The sequence below is a fragment of the Hydractinia symbiolongicarpus genome, chromosome 6 (genome assembly GCF_029227915.1).
Source record: "Hydractinia symbiolongicarpus strain clone_291-10 chromosome 6, HSymV2.1, whole genome shotgun sequence".
Taxonomy (NCBI): domain Eukaryota; kingdom Metazoa; phylum Cnidaria; class Hydrozoa; order Anthoathecata; family Hydractiniidae; genus Hydractinia; species Hydractinia symbiolongicarpus.
In genome coordinates, this window is record NC_079880.1 from 11,995,625 (window position 1) to 12,015,068 (window position 19,444).

Here is a 19,444-nt window from a genome sequence, read left to right on the forward strand (position 1 = left end):
CTATTAAGAGGTAAATTCTAAAAATCTTATTGTTCTGTTTGTCTTCCACAATTGTTCAAAGATTGGGCATGCATGTCCATAGATTGGGCAGTCCAGTCTTAAGACTGGTCACCCATTTTTCACTGTCGGAAGATTGGACTGGCCAGTCTTAAGACGGCGTTCCAAGATTGGGCAGAACAGGGCCACCGTTCTAAGCAACTGCAGTCTAAAATTGCAGATTAGTCAAAAATATAAAGCAGACAGATAGATTCTAGCTAGACTATCTAAAACTACCTCATAAATCTGATATACTGTCCAATCCAAAGATTTTTAAGAAATGTCCCTTATTAAATAAAATAAATATAAAAATAGTAAATATGGCAAAGTAAAGGAGATAACAAGACACAAATAACAACTTTGATCTTAACCCTTCTGAGAAAAATAATACATCACGGATCGATCACGTGCTTTGGATGTTTATGTTTCTTTGAAAAGTTTACGCAAGCCGAAAATTTACAATCATATTTTAAAATCACACAGTTGCTAATACCAACGACGTCAATCACTTTCGTTTTTGGCTGGGATGTGACGTTTATCTTCTGTCCTTGTCCACTTCTTTCTTTTGCAGCCTTGATGTAACTGGGCGAGTAGTTTTTCCTTTCCTCAGGCTTTAGACAAAACTGGAAAACTTGTTTCATGTCAGAAGAAAACACTGAGAAACTCACAAAATTTAGGATTTTTTTTGAATTTATGGGATATTCAGCCAGCTAGCTAAAACTCTAAATGCTTAGCTACTAGTGCTAGGGATTTTTAAAATATCATGTTATTGTGTGTGAAGTGAAATACTCCATAAACTTTTTCTCTTTTTGGAAATAACATTAGTTATAGCTAGCTAGCTAGCTAGCTAGCTATAGGTGTATTGTTAGTTTAATCAAAAATATTGGACAAGGGCAGTTTTCCGTCCCCTTTTTTAAAAAGTGAATAATAATGAGTATCAAACTAAAAGACAATGCTTTGTAGGTTTCAAAGCCCCTACGTTAGCACACACCATAGACCAGGCACACAGTGTTTAAAATTTGCTAGTTGCTAATTACAATTATGAGATGTAGGTCATAAGGGGGCTGTTCCAAGACTGCTGTTGATTAATGACTTTATAGACCTTCTATTCACCCATAGACCTAGAAAAATGTTTTACAGTTTCCTGTCAAAATTAATTATTTTTAGCATTTTATGTTTGACAAATTTTTCTTTATTTTCAGTTTTGAAACATAATATATATAACTTATATATTAGGAGGAAAGCAGTGATAATGCCAGGTAAGGATTTTATTATATATAACTGAATTTCGCACACATCCACTAAGTTTTAAAAGTTGTATACTTCAGGGTTATTTTGACGTAGAAAGACCAAAACATTTGCAAGAAGAAATACTGTAAAATGCCTATTTTAAGAACCCCTTCCATGACCACCCTGCTTGAAAATGGCTTGTCCTATCAAAAAATTTTTTTACTCTCTATGTTAATTGAATACCTCACTGACTCACTTGACTGACATGACTCACTTTCAATTTCATGCAAACATTGATTTTAAATAGATTATATACATGAATTGTTCCTTATCTCAGTAAAGGATTTAGATTACTTTATAATTTACAATAACTCTACTTATTATCCAAAAGTTTTGTTCTGAAAGTTAATACTACACTAAAGTCATTGTTTAGTACACCATTATAAGTTAATTTGTTTTTAGTTTTGGCTGTCTATGGAATATTTTGTTGTGATTTCTGCCTAGGATTAAGCAAAAAATAATTATATAATCTCTAATGTTTAGAAAAACAAGAGAAAAAAGAAAACAATCTAAAGGAAGGTATAGTTGTTTTCTATCATATATACTTTATATATCATATATACTTTCTTTTTAAGTTATACAATGATTGATTGTCAACTTAAACTTTTGTGTTTTTCCAGAAATTGTAACAACACCAAGTGGAACCTATATTTTCCCAAACGGTGACAAATATGGTAAGTGTTTTTTTATTATGTAAATTACTTTTTTGTCAGTTTTTTTTTTAATAAATGGAAATGATATATTTGGCTGAAAAAATAATAACTATTTTTGTGACAAGTTCATGTTAGCTTCATGAGAGTATGATCACACAATCAATATTTTAACCAAATCATTGCGTTATAAAATAAAAAGTAATAAGTAAAAACCCCAAATACAGGTGTGAATTTTACAGTTTGGCTAGAAGATCAAAATAACCATCTTTTCTTGATATGGGCTGTTTTTTGCACATCAGCAGACTTTTTCAGACAGAATATGATGCATCAAAAACACACATCAAAGTCCTACATTTGCATACTTACTTTTGACAGCTTTTCAAGTAACATGCTTCAAAATGATCACCCCAAATTACTGTCTTACCCTATAAAAGGACATATCTCTTCTATTTGCTGTGATCCCTATGATAAGGGGTTCATCTGAATTTATAGACAGACAAGTAATCCAGCAGAACTGGAACATCACATTTAGCGCAATTTCTTACTTTTTTTGATGGGCAATTGAATAATTTTTCAACATTCAGCGGCTCAGCTTTTTAAATTTGTTAGGAAATGTGCAGTAGTAGGGTGGTGATAATGTAGGTTAATTTTTACTTTAAGGTTTGGAATCAAGCCTTCAATGATTTTCCAAACATGATACAGAATTATTTCTGTATCGTTTATACTGTCTTTGAAGTGAGTTAACCCTATTCGGTCTGGGGGGGGGGGAATCGCCCCCCCCCCCCCCCCCTACTGGTTTTTTGTTGATAACTTTTTTTGCCTTATTTAGAATGCAGCAAACTTGACGACTTTTCCTAAAATTTATTTGAGCATGTTTCTAGAAAAAAAAATTTAATTCATGCAGCAAGTGGGTGTATTGACGGGTTTTTGAAGGGACATAAATCAAAAAAAAAAATTTTTCTGAAAGGTCATATATTATATATCATTAGACGCGAAATTTTATGCTCTTTTACGTTATGTGTCTTGATTTTGTTAAAAACAATCTTAAAAAAAGATTGCAGTCCTTTTTTGCGATGTGTCAATGTCGATAATTGCTAAATAATTAGAAAATAATTGTTCGCGCATTTGACACATGTCCACTCAGCAACGACAAAGGCGGTAACGCGATCAAAATAGTTCCGGTTTCTATAACGTTATGTTGGAAAAGAAAATTCTTGTCAAAAATGGTTATATGTGAAATTTTTTTATTTCACGTTGACGATAGTTCATATTTTATTTACAATCATGTCAAGAAAGAAAATGATTACTTCCCGTGAAGCAATAGAAGATAACAGAAGAGGAACAAGATGATTTGGAGGAGCTGTTAGGTGAAGAGGAGTTGGGAGTTCAAGATACTGACGTTGACGTTATTTGTAAGTTGCCAAAACATAAACTTCGATTTTTTTTTTTTAGTCTGTTAATTTATATATCTATCAAAAACTATATTTTTAGGTGAAAGCGATCACGAAGATGTTATAGAGCAAGTAGCAACATATAAGATAAAACGTCTGACTTACCAGAGATCAGTGAACAGCATTGATAGTTCGTTGTTGGAAGAAAATTATGAACCAATAACGTTAGGACTGGAAAAAAAACAATTATTGGGAAAATAACTGACAAAACCGACCGCAAAAAACAAGAATTTATACGATTTATCAATGAAGAGCCGGCTCGCAGAGGAAGGCAGAATACTCACAATATATTGAAAAACAAACCAGGAGTATCGCCTCGCGCACGCTCTGCAACAACCGCTAAAGACGTTTTCAATTTATATATCACTCCTTTTATGGTAGAAAAAATCATCGGTTACACAAACAAACGCATTCGAAATGTATTGGAAAATGTAAAGGATCATATCATGGAATCCGTCAAATATCCTCGTTTGGAAGAGATCTATTCAGCCGACTTTTATGCTGTGGTTGGCCTGATGTATTTTCGAGGGTTATTTTGTCTAAATAACCACCACGTGAACCTACTTTTTTCTGATAAATACGGTCCTGCATTTTTTAGCACAACGATGTCTAGGAACAGATTTAAATTTATATTTCAAAACCTGCGATTTGATGATTTTGCAACGAGACAAGAACGGTGGGAGAAAGATAGATTTGCGGCCATGAGAGAATTATTCAAATCGTTCAACAATAACTGCGCCAAAAATATGATACCAGAAGACTTTTTGTCATTGGACAAGATATTGTATCCCATGAGGACACAAGTAGGTTTTAAACAATACAACCCGGATAAGCCTGCTAAATACGGAATTTTATTTAAATCTATCAACTGTGCCAGGTATCCGTACACATATCAAGCTCATGTGTATTGTGGAAAACCCAACAACATCGAGGAAAGCCGCTACTATGTCTGCGGAACAGAAAACTAATAAAATACCTTGTGGAGAAATTACACAAAACAGTTCCTCTCTGTGGTTGAAACATCTCAATGGACAGATTGTATACGTCGATACCAATTGCGCGGTGGCTATTACAGAGAGGGATTACAATGGTTGGGACAATGCAGACCAACCGAGTAGGCATACTGGCGAAAATAAAAGATTTGTCTCAAAGAGAACCTTTGAGTAGCGAAATTTATTGGGAAGAAAACGGAGACTTAAACATTTCCAGTTACGCCGTTGCAACTTCAAAAGGGAAAGAAACGTTTTAATTTTGTCTACAATGAACCTAATTCTTGGAGTTACAAAGGATGATGAGAAGAAAAAGCCAGCAATTTATAAGTTATATGACTTCACAAAAGGTGGAACTGATATTGTGGATCAAAAATTTGGTACATACACAGTGAAACCGAAATCAAGAAGATGGAGCATATTTGCCTTATCTTATATCCTTGACACAATTAGAGTGAATGCCTCAAACATCATGGCTCTAAATCACAGCAAAGATCCGAAAAGTTTTAACTCGTTCGATTTCGGAATGGAATTAGCTGAAGCACTGGTCAATCCTCAAATCGAAAGAAGAGATAAAAAGGGATTGCAGGTTGGCACTCTAAAAAAAATTGGGCTGGTAACCGGTAAAAGCAAAGCCTGTCCAAGACGATCACTGAATGACATGCTTCCTTCATCATCAGACACTCCACGAAGATGTCGGTTATGCACAAACGATTCGCACGAAAAAAAAAACAGAAGGCGGCTAAAGACAAATTAAAAAAAGTGAAAAATTGCGGAGAAAATGCCTGCGGTGCACATTTGATGCAATTATGTCAGGGTTGCATTAGTTCCATATAAAAAAATAACGAGAACATTTTATGTTTATATTTTTTTATATTATGTATATATTTTTCTATGTTATGTATATTTTTTTATATATATTATGTAGATATTTTTTCAGTTGCAAGAGGCATAGTTTTTTAAAAAAAAGTTTTTAATACATCTCTTTTCAAAAGATATAGTCCCTAAACGAATGTTGAAATTAACATTATTGCACAATTGAGACAACTAAAATCAGCATTATTAATAAAAATTATTAATAAAATTATTAATAAAATTATTAATAAAAATTAATAAAATAAAAATTTGATAACTAAATAATTCATAATTATACTCTAACAACGCTATAGAGTAACATTTTGCTCAATCCTCCACTTTATAAATATAAGAAAGTACATATAAGAATTTCATCATCTTTAGTATACTAATTATCATCCCACCAGCAAAAATACTTGAGTATGATACAGGTTTCTCGTTCTGCGTTAGAAAAGGATTGTAATTCACTTAAATATGATGTTTTCAAGAAAGAAATAACTAAATAAAGAAAAGATACAAAATTTAAGGGGTGCCTTTAAACTGACGATCTGATGGCGTCATTCCACTTGCTAAAAATTTATAAATTTAATTCCTACATGTGTATTAAAGTTTGAATTTCCTACATACAAAGTTTTATGATGACAGCACTCTTACTTCAAAAGTTATAGAGGGGGGCGGAATCCGCCCCCCAGTTATAACATGTCAGAAAAACCCCAGACCGAATAGGGTTAAGTCAGAGATGTATTTACCTTTAATTTTGTATGTAAAGTACCACTGAATCAATTCAATTTGTTAAACAAGGCCAGCAGTTGAACACCACAGCTGTGAACAATTTGAGGTAACACAGGACTTTTCCATAGGGTTATAACAGAAAGTGCTGTGATCTGGTGTAAAACATGCGTAATAATCAGAAAGACAACTATTTCTTTATAATTGACACTTACGTGTTAGGAAGCTTGTGTATAGTTTCAAGGTATAATTGCGACCGTATGTAGGAACTTTAAATTTCTTTTTATTAAATTCCTTGTTCATGAGTATTCAGCCCATTAATTTATTGTGTTGAGGTCTACATGTAGTTTGGGGACATCTTGGACATCTGCCACAGCATGGCTGACTACTGAACAGTGGGTTAGTTGGTAAAAACAAGATGTAAAATATTTTCATCTTTGTGTGTGGGCTTTACAAGTTGGATGAAATTTATTTTGTTGCTAAAATTATTCATTGGTTCAATCATAAGTCTTTTTCTCTCTCCGACAAACATTGGTGTGTGGGAAAGATTAAAGTCAAGTGTATCAATAATAATGTCAAGTGTAGACTGGTCTTATCCATTCATGGAATTTTCAGGTGGCAGAATGGTGGCCATGTGGTTTCCTGTATAAACAACACAGTATTAGATTTTCTACCTCAGAATATCAAAATAAAATTTCAATCACTATTTGAGAATGTGGAAAATTGTTTGGTAGTGTTAGTGATATTGTCCCTAAGGTAGCCAGCTGTACCACCACTGTCCTTTCTCTTTTTGACCTCTTTTCTCGAATTCTATCACATTGGAATAGAGTGTATCCATTGATATAGGGCTATGCATCAAAGTGTTCATTGAGCAATCTTGGACTGATTTGTCTGGTGCTTCAAATATCTCCTACAATGATTTTCCATATTGTAATCTAGTTTTGAATCTAGTCTACTAGCATTGTTAACAGAAAATAGGCTGAGAGTGTGAGGTTTGTTGATAGCAGAGACTAACATTGTAGCTAATTGATATCAAACCGAAAATTAGATAAAAAGTTACATAAAAAGTAATGGCATGTACCTGGCTGCACATAGAAATTCTAAATAAATATGCGCAGCCAGTCCAAGGTTTTCCATGCGTACTAACAGTCCAGCATTATAACCAGCCGAAACCAATTAGAAATTATGAACAATACACTTTTGCAGGAAGTGAATAGCTAACACTGTGTTGATCCAATTGAAACAATCTTAATCGTTCTCTTTGTTTACATTTAATTGTATACTCTTAACTTATTTTTGAGGACTGAGTAGTAGTTTGAGTACTTTTTTATGTGCTATAGTATATACCTAATCAGTTTGCGTGTGGGGAGGGGGTTTGTGTGCATGTTATCACACGCCTCTCCTTAACAAGCCTGATTTGTGAAATTAAGGTATTTGCAGATGTTTTTAAACTAGTAACTTTTTTTACATTTTTTTGTGTGTTATATGAAGTTGTTATATGAAATTAGTCAACATTGTCAATGCAGACAGAATGTGGAGTCTGGTAGATTTTTAATGTGGTTTTTTCTTCCTGCTCTCGTATACAAAAGAAAAAGACACAAAACGCACAGGCATTTAATGCAAATCCCATTGAATGCTCTTTTTGTATGTTAGATTGAATTCATTAGTATTATCCTGAAAAGATGTTAGAGGAGAATTTGAAGTGAATATGTATTACTGTAGCCATAAAAAATGTTATCAGTTCTTACTGGACACATCAAATTTTAGATCACGTTGGATGCAGTTGTTGCTTTTGCACTGAAATTCTGCCATAATTATTGTGTAATTTTTTCAGGCACAATAAAAAAGCCTATTATTCTAGTGTAATTGCACAATATATTGGATGATGTAACTTTTACTTAAAAGAAGTGACCAGTTCATTTGTTTTGATCTCATGCAATGAAATGTCTTAAATTTTTAGGATTATATTCCTGTCATCAACCGATATGATCAATGTATCAAAATGAACTTGCCATCGCATGTAGATGTGCGTGATGACATTTCTGGGTACTCCATACCCAAGTTTTCGTTTCCTTTAAACTTACTGCTTCCATGTAAACGAATATCATTGGATAGAGTGTTAGCAGCTGATATAGATCATATGCAATTGTACAATGATAGATTTAAGAAAAGGGGTATGGAAGATCAAATTGAAACACTGTGCTCAGGAAGTCATTTTGAAGGACTTGAAGTTCCGCTGCGTTTTGTGAAGAACACCATCGATCTCCCTGATGTTGATGTTATGTTTGTTATTAAATGGATGATTGCTGGCTGTGGTGTTGATAACTATGAGTACATTATTGATTCTTCCGACACACACATTGGTTACTTACGAATATGGAAAAAGAATATTGTTGAAAAACCAAAGGATCATTGGGTTAAAGTTGAAAACTTAAATCGCTATTATTTATCTTCAGAAAATTTAACAACTGGTCTTAAAAAGGTTCTTGTAAATGTTAAGGAAAAAAATTCCCTGCATGAATCGCATGGTCCTGCAGTGATGAAAACAGACATGCGAAAATGGAGCAGCGATATGCTTCAGCAAGCTCGAAGTGATAGTAGTTTGATGTACCAACGTGATATCGACATAGTCATATCTTTACCTTGCCCAGAATGGCCCTCTATTGCAATGGAATGGATTACTAGGGAAAGACAATGGAACTGGCCACCAGAAAGTATCATTTCAACAGCTTTATCTGAAGGTTGTCACATTGTTGGTAGTGCATTTCCAAGAAGCATTTGCAAAAACCTTGAATGGCGACTTTCGTTTTCTAAAATCGAAAAGTTTCTAGCGCGCAGTTTGAATGACACGCAAAGGAAGTGTTATATCTTCATGAAGATTCTACTGAAATCTGAGCTGAATTTTCCCAACATCCTCTGTTCTTATCACATCAAGACCATACTATTTTGGTTATGTGAACAACGAAATCCGATTTTATGGTGTTTACCAAACCTAGGAGCATGTTTATTTGAGATGATTGATGAGCTGGAAAAATGTTTGAAAGCGGGATGGATTGAACATTACTTTATCAGAAATAACAATCTTCTTTGCCACGCCCATGAAGATTTCCTGGAAACTCTGATCAAGAAGTTACAACATGTCCGTAAAGATCCATTGAGCATGATTTTAAAAGCTATAAATCTTGGTCGATTTATATATTCGCCTGATATGGAAAAATACAACGTTTTGTTTGAACCAACAATGGAGACGATTTCCAATCAAAGCCAAGCTTTAGCTATTGACAACAATGTCTCCTTTGAGCAGACATTATACAAGATAGCCAAGCAATATATGCTTGAAGGGAGAATGGACTTAGTTGAGCTTATGGTAGAAGAATTTAATATATTCTTATCAGAAAGTTCTGATGCTGTAGGTGTAGAACCTTTTCATTATCTTATTCAATTAATTTCACGTGAATGTAAAAAAGTGAATTACGTAGAAAAGCAGATCGAAATATTAGAGCAGCTAAGGCTTAAGTGGAACTTTGATGCAGACTACTGCTCTCGAATCTGTCGCCAGCTTGGTGAGTTTTATCAAATGAAAGCGCACTTGTCTACTGATCCACTTAAGTATGATGTAAACATTACTAAGGCTGAGAAGGTTCTTCTGTCTGCACTTGAAATGGACAGTTCGCTATCAGTTAATCATTTTTACATTGCAAAGTTTTGGTGTGAGGAGGGAAATTATGACGAGATCGAGCAAGCGCTCCTTAACGTTGTTGAAATAGAGAAATTAAAACACACTGGTCACTGCTTGTTCACGTCTGTGCACGCTACTTTTGTTGATAAGCATTTAAAAAGCGAATTAAAACAACATCTGTTTATTTCATCCCCAATGATCATCCTTGCGTATTATTATCTGACTGTGTTGTATCACAAAACCGAGAGAGAAGACTCACTGAAGGATATTCTTTCAGAGTTTGAACAAGCAGCGTATATAGCTGTGATGGCTAAACCAGAGTTTGTGTCGTGTCTTGTTTTACTAGGTTATTCCTATTACTTTTGTGACGAAGTCGAGAAAGCAAAAGAGACATTTGCTATGGCTGCAAGTCACCAGCACGAGTTAAACGAAGAAGCTATTAAAATATGTTCGCTTGAATAAAAATTGCATAAAAATGCATTTGTTTATTACGGAACGTATTCAATTTGAACAATTTATATTCTATATATTCTATTTTAAGATATTTAAAAACATTAAATTACGCTACACAATCTTGAAAAATAAGGGAATTTTGTTTACGTTTTGAGAATCATGTTAGTGTTCACAAATTGAGCAATTATTTTCGCTAAAACTATATTGGTAATATAAGTTGGTATTGCCACTGCTATAAGATGAGGGGTTAATTTTTTTCTTAGCCACAACATAACTGAAAAATGTTTGGGTGCTTTGTGATTTATATAGTAAGCACTAACTTGCGCACCAAAAGGAGAGAACTTTTGGCGAATCAAGAGTTGCGAATTAAAGAAGGTCGTCTCATTGTTGTTTCAGGATGTGCGATGTTAATTTGTTTTTCATACACCCAAAATTAATTATGAAATATTCACTGTTTTCCAATTTTTTTTTTCTTAACCCATGCCTGGTTTTTACCTTTATGTTTATGCATTTGTGAGTTCTTAGCTGTTTTAGTAAAGTATATTTATTATGTGTAATTTTTATAAAGGATCTGTTGCATTTGTATTCTTAACACCTCTATTTTTTATATAAACCAATTAGGATGCATTTGAATGTGGTATAAATTTATGAAATATATTTTATTATTTTTCCGTAAACTCTAAGAACAAGCCATAGTATATAAAGCTATTAATTTCGAGTTTATATTTACCGATTTTTCGAAATGTTAAGAAACCGTTACGCATCGTTACACTTGTACTTTACTCGTAATAATTTTGCGTGTACTAATATTTGTTAGATTCGAGCGAAAAAGATTAGCTTTTGGCGCGAAATTAGTACGGGTATTATTAGCCTTACGCGCGAATTTTTTTTTTTTTTAAACAGAACTAATTGCGAAAAAATGGATTTTCAACGCATTTATATTTTGTCTAAAACCCTTAGTTTTACTTTTTTTTTTCTCCTAATATTTTTTTGTGGTCAACTTTCGCAAAAATGCGCACGTAATAGATTTTTTCCCCGTGAGAAATCGATACAAGACAAGATATTTACAAATAAGTTATAAAATTTTATTAGGATACATTTAAGGCCAACCCTGGTTTCATAGTACATCAAAGAATTTTAAAAATCTTTACAAGAAGGCCAAACTATACGAGTTAAAAAATGTTTGTTGGACATGGTAAAGATGTTTTTTTCCTCTACTTGATGGTTTGGTTCTTTTTTTATTCTTTTATGTTATATGAATTTCCATCTTATATATGAAGAGCCAAAAAGTTTGGCAGAACAACTTCGGTATGATTTTTAGAATTCCAACTGACAAATTTCGGCTATAATGTAAAGAATATATATTTTTATGGAAAGTCGAATTTAAAGTTTATTGGGAAGATCATGTTAAAAAATGTGTGCTTTTCCACAGAAATGTAAAAACATGGTTATTTCGCAAAAGAAGACTTGCCAAAGTACTTGCCAAAATCTGCCAAAGTACTTTCTGATGTAAATCACTTCCTTGATGCTAGTTAGATCATCTCGAATGACTTCACAATCAATTGTGAAAAAAAATTAAAAATGATAAAATATAAAATTTATGGAATAAACCTTAAGCAATAATAGCCAAACCTAAGTGTTAAATAAAATGGCAGACACAAACTAGTGTTAACTAGTGTAAACGAGTGTAAGTTGAGTATTTACGATTTCTTTCTATTAACATCAACATTTGAGCAAGTACCTTGCACAATCAAAAACAAACAAAACTTAAAAAGCACCCTTTTCCAATCATGCTTGTTCAAATACGCGGGCGTCTGAATTAAAAGGGCGCTAATTTCAATATCTTTGTTAGGGAAACACTTAATCAAAAGGAGGAGGGGTTGGGCGCTATTTGCTATCTCATAAATTTGATTGCATTTGATTCAAATATCTTTATTAGGTAAACATTTCATCGAAAGAAGTGACGGGACTGGGCGGGAGGGGCGGGACTATCCCTATTTGCTATCTCATAAATTTGGGTGCATTTGATTCAAATATCTTTTGCAGATGGAGAGTACAATCATTTGGAGGATGGTACTATTATAAGATCAGGTTATGGTGAACATATTAGTATCGATGGGATGATTTGTCGAGGTGAATGGATAGACGACAAACTCAACGGAAAAGGTATGGTTCCTATATTTGAGTTCCTTCTCAGTTAGTTTGTTGATAACACTTCTTTCGGCGTTTTGTTAGCTTTTCTTTTATATAATCTTAACGACTTCTCGATGTAGGGATGGTAAATATTAAATATTTTACGTTGTTATTGAACTTTTGATTTTTATAAAAAATAAAATAAAATTTTAAACCAGTTTGTGATTTTTGGGATTGACGTTTCTAGAATATTAAGTTTTTGGTGTTAAAGATAAAGTTTAAAGCAGGAAAAAAGAATTGAGGGGCTAAATCTGTTGGATTGATCTTAAGCGTACATCTTTCGATTTGCGAGACATCTATGAACTATATAATATAGAAAGAAACCGTTTTGCAGAAGAAAGTGTTGCAGAATACAAGTTTGGAAACACGACCCCGAGAATTGCGCAAAATGCGGAATAGAAATGTTAGCGCATGCGCATTTCTTTTTTTCAAGCTAGCATGCAAGATGTAACAGAAACAACGCTTTCTAGCAACAAACAAGGAAGCTTCGGGATGCCTTTTCAATTTAAGAATTATAATATGTGTAGTCAAACTGAACTCCGAAATTTGTTTTTATTGGCTGTTCGCATCATGTAGGTACAGTGATCCATCCTTCTGGTGCGATGTATGAAGGAGAAATGCAAAACAACATGATGCATGGAAGTGGTAGATACACTTTTCCTGATCGTTCCGTTTATGAAGGAGAATTTTGTGAAAACAGGTATGCATTGCCGTCATTGCTCTAATATAGTTATTTTCGAAGGGTCGCACTAATAATTAGAGGAAATAAATTTTCTTGTTTCGAAACTCTAATTTTGTACTAAAATAAGAGGAAAAATTGACCTTAGTTGTAATAAATAGAGGGGAAATAATTAGCAACTGCAGAATCACAACAGAGGATAAATCCAAAGTCAGAAGTGGCGAATTTTATAGGAAAATGTATGGAAAATGTGAACAAGCACATGGACGATGATGAAGATCTTTTTTTAGAATTAAGTTTGTAAACAAGGCTATTTTATCTTTCATTATAGATCATTAAAATGAAAAGAATAAGAAAATAACGAAAACATATCCCTTACATTATCTGGTTTATACTCTAGTTAGAGGAAAATCGACCATGTCGCATTAAATAAGAGGAAAAACAAAAATTAGTGAGAACACTTTCGCACTAAAAATTGGAGGAAATAAATCAAGGAAATAAAGTACTTAATTTTAGTTGTTGGGGCCAATCTTTTTAGTTTTCATTTAGCAGGGATTTAATTAACGGATCATCCTTTTTTTGATTTTGTAACCTGTCATTACATCTACAGAAAAACTCATGTGCTTTTCCTGATAACATTTTCTAGTATATCTTAACAAAAAACAAAACCTGTTTCATCATTTCGTATTTGTCGATAAATATAATTTTGTGAAGATTTGATTTTACGGTTAGAGAAAAAAAATTATGATATGCGCGGGATAATAATGTGAAAACATTGAAATTTATTGTAGACTGATAGGAAATGGTTCATTAAAAGATAAAGATGGTCAACTGTGGTGTGGAAAGTTTGATAACAAAACTGCAATTGGATTGCAATTCAAACTGAGAATGTAAACTCCATACGAATATTTAAATAACCTGGCTTCGAATAAACATCGTCTGGATATACCATCTATTATAACCACTTGTAAATAACAGGCTTCACATTGTATTAAACTGAGTCCTTCTATCTAACTTTGTCTTTTAAGATTTTATGCTGAAGTAACGACGTGTGTCAAATATTTTGATAAAAGATGTTTTAATTTCTTCTTTTACTTTCCATTCTCGTGTTCATATGTGTTATATTTTTATATTTATTTATGTATGAAAAGTTGTATAACTATTTATTAAGAAAAATCATAACTTTATGTTAGTTATAACCACAAATTTTACGCAGACAGAAGTATTATTGTCCCCCTTCAACCTTCTGTACCCTCAGGGCTTTTTGTCACTGTTTTCTTCTTAGTCTTAATCAACGGACTTAGTGGTTTGCAGACGTATATTTTTTACTGACCTTTTTTTTTGACCTACAATTTTTAGCGACTTTATTTTTTTGTTTCTTTTATTGCTCTTTTTAGAAATGGAAGTCTTTCTTCTTAAGGAAAGTATTAAGACGCATGAATTTTTGTAACCATTCTCTCGATTAAACTCTTTTTCTTTATCACAAGTTTTCTAGACACTCTAAGCCCTGGTAACCGCCGATGGTTTATCCAGTCCAAGACACTTTCTTCGAGGTTAGTAGCTAGGGCTTCGCGGCACCACCACCTAATCGTTTTTTTATTTTACTATTTTTCAAAGCAACCAAAGCTGCAATCGTTACTTTATTTTCGCCATCTTCTAATTCTTTTTCTCGTCTACTCCATATTTTTGTCCAGCCCCTCTGTTACTATTTATCTTAGCAAAATTAACAGCTTCTATTTTCATATTTACTGAGTAACAATAAATCCTGTTTTTCTTGCTGAGAAATCTCGTATGCATTTGTTTTCGTGTCCTCCGTGCTGAATTTGTAGGACAAATGTTTTTAAAAAAAGAGAACAGAGATAAAAAGGCAAGAATTCGATTGTCAATAACACGATTATACTACCAATTCCAATGCATGTAAATTGATGCTAGACGTTTTTAAAGCAGCCACTGTCTGATGCAAAACAAAGTGATCTCTTTTAGTAGAGAAAATGGCAAGGACACAACCAATTAATTTCAGCATGTACTAAACACAACAGACGTCAAAGGAAAATGAAAGCGTGACATCGGTTTGTTCGTGCCTGGAAAATTCACTTTTGTTGCAAAAAAATTTTGTCTTGTTGATATTCCTCATAATGATTTGGGAACGAAAAACAAAGGAAAATTATTTCAAAAAGATTTGGCCATATATTGGTCTACCTTGAAATATGACGTTTTTTTGGAAGTTACCTATGATTAAAATATGCCCTTAATAAGCGACGCATTTTAAATTTAAGGTACGGCGCTTATTTTCGAGGATAGCGCTGAATCGAGCATTTACGGTAGTTAAAACTTTTCCTCAAGTGTGAAATTGGACGCTACGGTAAAACGTGCTGGAGGGTCGAGTTTGCTGGGTCCAGAAAGATTGTAGGTAAAAAGCGAGGTTTAACAGTGTTTAACACTTTTTTGTGAGGTCGAAGAAAGTAATTACTTAGCAGTAAGAACGAAAAAACAACACAGAGTGACTGCTAGAAACGAAACGGATGATTTGATTTGATTTGAACCACTCCATCCAATGCAGTACCTGTATAACTATGTTTTTGAGCACCTGCCTTTCCTGTATAAAAACAGTTATTTCAAAAGTTTTTATCTACAACTTAACCCTTTTCCACCCCAAAGCCCCACCCTACCCCCTCCCCAAGTTTAGTAAGGGAAAACTGTGTCTACTGCTAATTTGATATACTTCTAATATAGCAGCAGGCCATTTCATAGCATTTTAGCTTGTGGGGTGGTGTGCACGATATTAATCACACACTTAAATGTTTCACATTACATGCTATCTTAAAAAACTTTTAATTTATATATTTGCCTCCATCCAAACATTAAACCATGGTGTGTGCCATAAAAGTCCTGCACAATAATATGTGGCAGGTATATTGGCCATAACTGGCACAATTTGCCATGCGCTATCACCAATATAATTTGTTATAAGTTTGAATAACAAGATAATCATCACAGGTAGTGTGTTCATGAGATTTTTTCTCGCAAGCAGTTCACTAAAGAAGGTCCACGAATGTATAGTCACAAAAAGATTTGTCAAATGATAAACTGTGACTTTTTTCGCTTTTACTAAAAGTATGAACCAGCAGTAACCAGCAGTATTTTGAAGTAACCTCCAGAGAACCAGCAGTTGTTTTAAGTGACCACAAGAGAACGACCAGTTAAATAGATAAAACGAAATAAACACTACCGCTTCGAATGTGAAATATTTTATAATCCACACAACAGTTTATGACCCATTTTTCTAAAATGTTTATCTCTGGTGTGACACAGGCTTTATGCAACAGTTGAAAGAAAGGCTTTCAAAACCACATTTAATATTTTGAATAACGAACATATATTTGAATTGTGAACCAAATATTACAAAAAACACTTATAGCAGGAGAGTCCAAAATAAGACATATTTTGTGGTAGATGTTAAAGTTTGAATTAATTAAATGAATTAATAAACTGCATAGTTTGTCAAGTCATCAAGTGTAGATAGATAGATAGATCAGATTATGTATTTGACCAAAGGATTTTTCTTTTGCAATTTGTGTATTGTAAACCAAATATAACGCTATATGGAAGAGGGTCCAAAACAAGATATTTTTTTTCTTTTGGTAGACAAAGTAAAGTTTGAATGAATTAACAAGAAGCCCTGGGGGCTCAAAGAATTACCGCTCGCTACTAAAGTATTTGATGATAACCTGCTAATTCGTTGTGTTATCGGGCCAAACATTCGAAGAGGTTTGGTACATGAAGCTCTGAAAATAAAGCACACAAGTAACATTATATCTTGCAACAAATGCAAACAAAACGAAGCGTGTCATAATAAATTCACATTTTAAAAGAAATTGCTAACAAAAAATACAGCCTATCATTCATGGTTGAAAGTCTTGCGATTAAAACGTTTATGGTTTTAAAAGGCATTTAGTTGCCAAAAAATTAAGATTTTGATGTTACCATCATGTTCAGTATACTTTTTTTATTAACTGTGCCAATTTTTGTCGAAAATAAGGCAGTTTTAATTTTTGGACAAATTTTGGCCTAAAATAACATTTACGTGGCAAAATCAAACTTTTGTATCACCATCGTTTTCAGCATACTTTATTTCTTAACTGTGCCAAATTTAACCGAAAATGAAGTGGTTTTAATCTTTGGACCAATTTTGGCCTAAAATGGCATTTAGGTAACAAAAATCAAAATTTTGTTGTCACCATTATGTTCAGCATACTTTTTTTGTTATATAACTTTGCCAATATTGTTGAAAATAAAGTTGTTTTAATTTTTGGACCAATTTTGGCCTAAAATGACATTTAGGTGGCAAAATTTTGGTGTCACCAACATGTTCAGCATACTTTTTTGTTAACTGTGCCAAATTGTGTCGAAAATAAAGTAGTTCTAATTTTTGGATCAATTTTGCCCTAAAATCACATTTAGGTGACAAAATCAAAAGTTTGATGTCACCATTATGTTCAGCATACTTTTTTTGTTAACTGTGCCAAATTTTGTCGAAAACAAATATCATTTTTGGCCTGAAACGTCATTTAGATGACTTCCCGGTACTTGGGGAGTTGTACGAAGTTTTAATCTGTGACGTTGCAATTGACCATTTGGGACAGGGTTAGTTAGTCAGTTAGCAGTTGGAAACCAATACTATCCTCCGCCCAGAGGAACGTGAAATCCCAGGGTCGATTGCTCCAAAAGAAAAAAACGACGGTTTTAAAGAATTTCCTATGCCTTCAGGCACGGAAATTCAATCTTGGCATCCGGCAGAAAATATACGTTTGTTTTTCTCACATGGTTTCTGTTCAAGTAAAGAAATTATGCTTTCAATATAAACGTGTTATATATATACATTTTATTTCAAAGAATGAACTAAAAAACGCTATTTTCATTCTGTTCTTCCTTGTTTCCATTATTGCCTTTAGGCAAAATAAAAATATAAATAACTTGCAAATTTTATTCATATTTTGCAAAAATTAATCTTCGCGGAATGCATTTATTGGACCTCATGAAAACAACTTAAAAGTAGCTAGTTAGCAAGAGCATATAGTATCAAAAAAAGCCCTGTGCATTGGGTGCTCTTTTATTTATCATATTTTATAGTTTAAGGTCATGAAGTGTTGTGCATATAAATCACAACACCTTTGTGCCGCTGTTGCTGCCTTATCTGGAGTAAATTAATAATAACTGCTGGTTCTCTTGTGATTAATTAAAAAAACAGCTAGTTCTACTTCATAATACTGGTGGTTCTCTGGTGGTTACTTCAAAATAATGCTGGTTACTGTTGGTTACTGCTGGTTCCTACTTTTAGTATATCTACAGATTTTTTTGTATGAAGGCAAATATTTAATTGATTTGGTGCAAAATTTTTACCTAGCTGTCCAAACAACTCTGTATAGTACCCTTCACGCAGTAACTTTATCCATACCAATATAGGACATTTTCTGTACCTACTTTATTTACTGGTTTATTTGATTCAAAAGAAAACAAGATGTAAATGTTTATGAAAATCATTTTAGCTAATTTTTTGACAAATACGGAATCCCACGTTTAGAAGTTTCCCCTGACTATTTTTCAGGCAAAATTTCAATTTATTTAAATATATATATAATATATACCGATATACCACGAAAAGCATTGTTAAGTTTTTCATAATGTTTAGGGTAAGATTATCAAATTTTTTAGATATATATATAGCTTATGTCACCAACCATGGTTAGGTCACAAAGAAAATTTTGGTCTTCCCGGGTCCCCAAACCAGAAGAATCTTTAAAGTTTATAACATTGAATTGTGTTTCTGGGGGTTTTATTCACTCATATTTGCTCACCCCAGCTCTCAGAAAGAGTATATCAAAAATGTGTCAACAAATCAATTGAAGTTGAAATAAGTCAAAAATAATGAATTAAAACAGTTTAAAAAACTAGATTGGTTTACAGTGAAACAGATTTACAGTGAAACAAAGTGGATTGGTTTAAAAAACAATGTAGAAAAGCATTAATCTCTTACTAGTTTAATTATACTGCACATTCCCATTGCTGGTTTTGCATAATGCCTTAATCATTTAAGAAGTTCTTAAGGAAAAGAAAGCTTGGTTCTTACTATGGGCTAACGATGAGATAACCATAGTGTGCATGACGCGCTGAGACCTTAGCCCATAGTGTGAACGGAAAAGTACCTGCTTAGCTCACACCTGAACTCATTGTTAGCTCATCGTTAGCCGATTTTTTTAAATCAACAGTGAGATAAGCTCACTTTCAGCAATCTTGAAAGGAAGCCAACATAAAACGTGCCCAAAGCAATTTTTTTTTTTTTAAAATAGTAGTAGTATGCTTCATTGTGAAAGGTCATTTTAAAACTAAAATGGCTGATAAAATTAAAAAAATGACGTTTGAAGAAGATGAAGAAGAGT

At 33.2% G+C, this 19,444-nt stretch overlaps 1 protein-coding gene across 1 annotated transcript; it reads left to right on the forward strand.

The window, feature by feature from the left end:
• The first annotated feature begins 1,213 nt into the window (after window positions 1–1,213).
• LOC130647203 (uncharacterized) lies at window positions 1,214–12,174 on the forward strand. The gene is made up of 4 exons (XM_057452976.1): window positions 1,214–1,295; window positions 1,810–1,845; window positions 1,947–2,000; window positions 7,964–12,174. The coding sequence occupies exons 3-4, from the start codon at window positions 1,998–2,000 to the stop codon at window positions 10,142–10,144; spliced, it is 2,184 nt and encodes a 727-aa protein (XP_057308959.1). The 5' UTR covers window positions 1,214–1,295; window positions 1,810–1,845; window positions 1,947–1,997; the 3' UTR covers window positions 10,145–12,174.
• The last annotated feature ends 7,270 nt before the right edge of the window (window positions 12,175–19,444 follow it).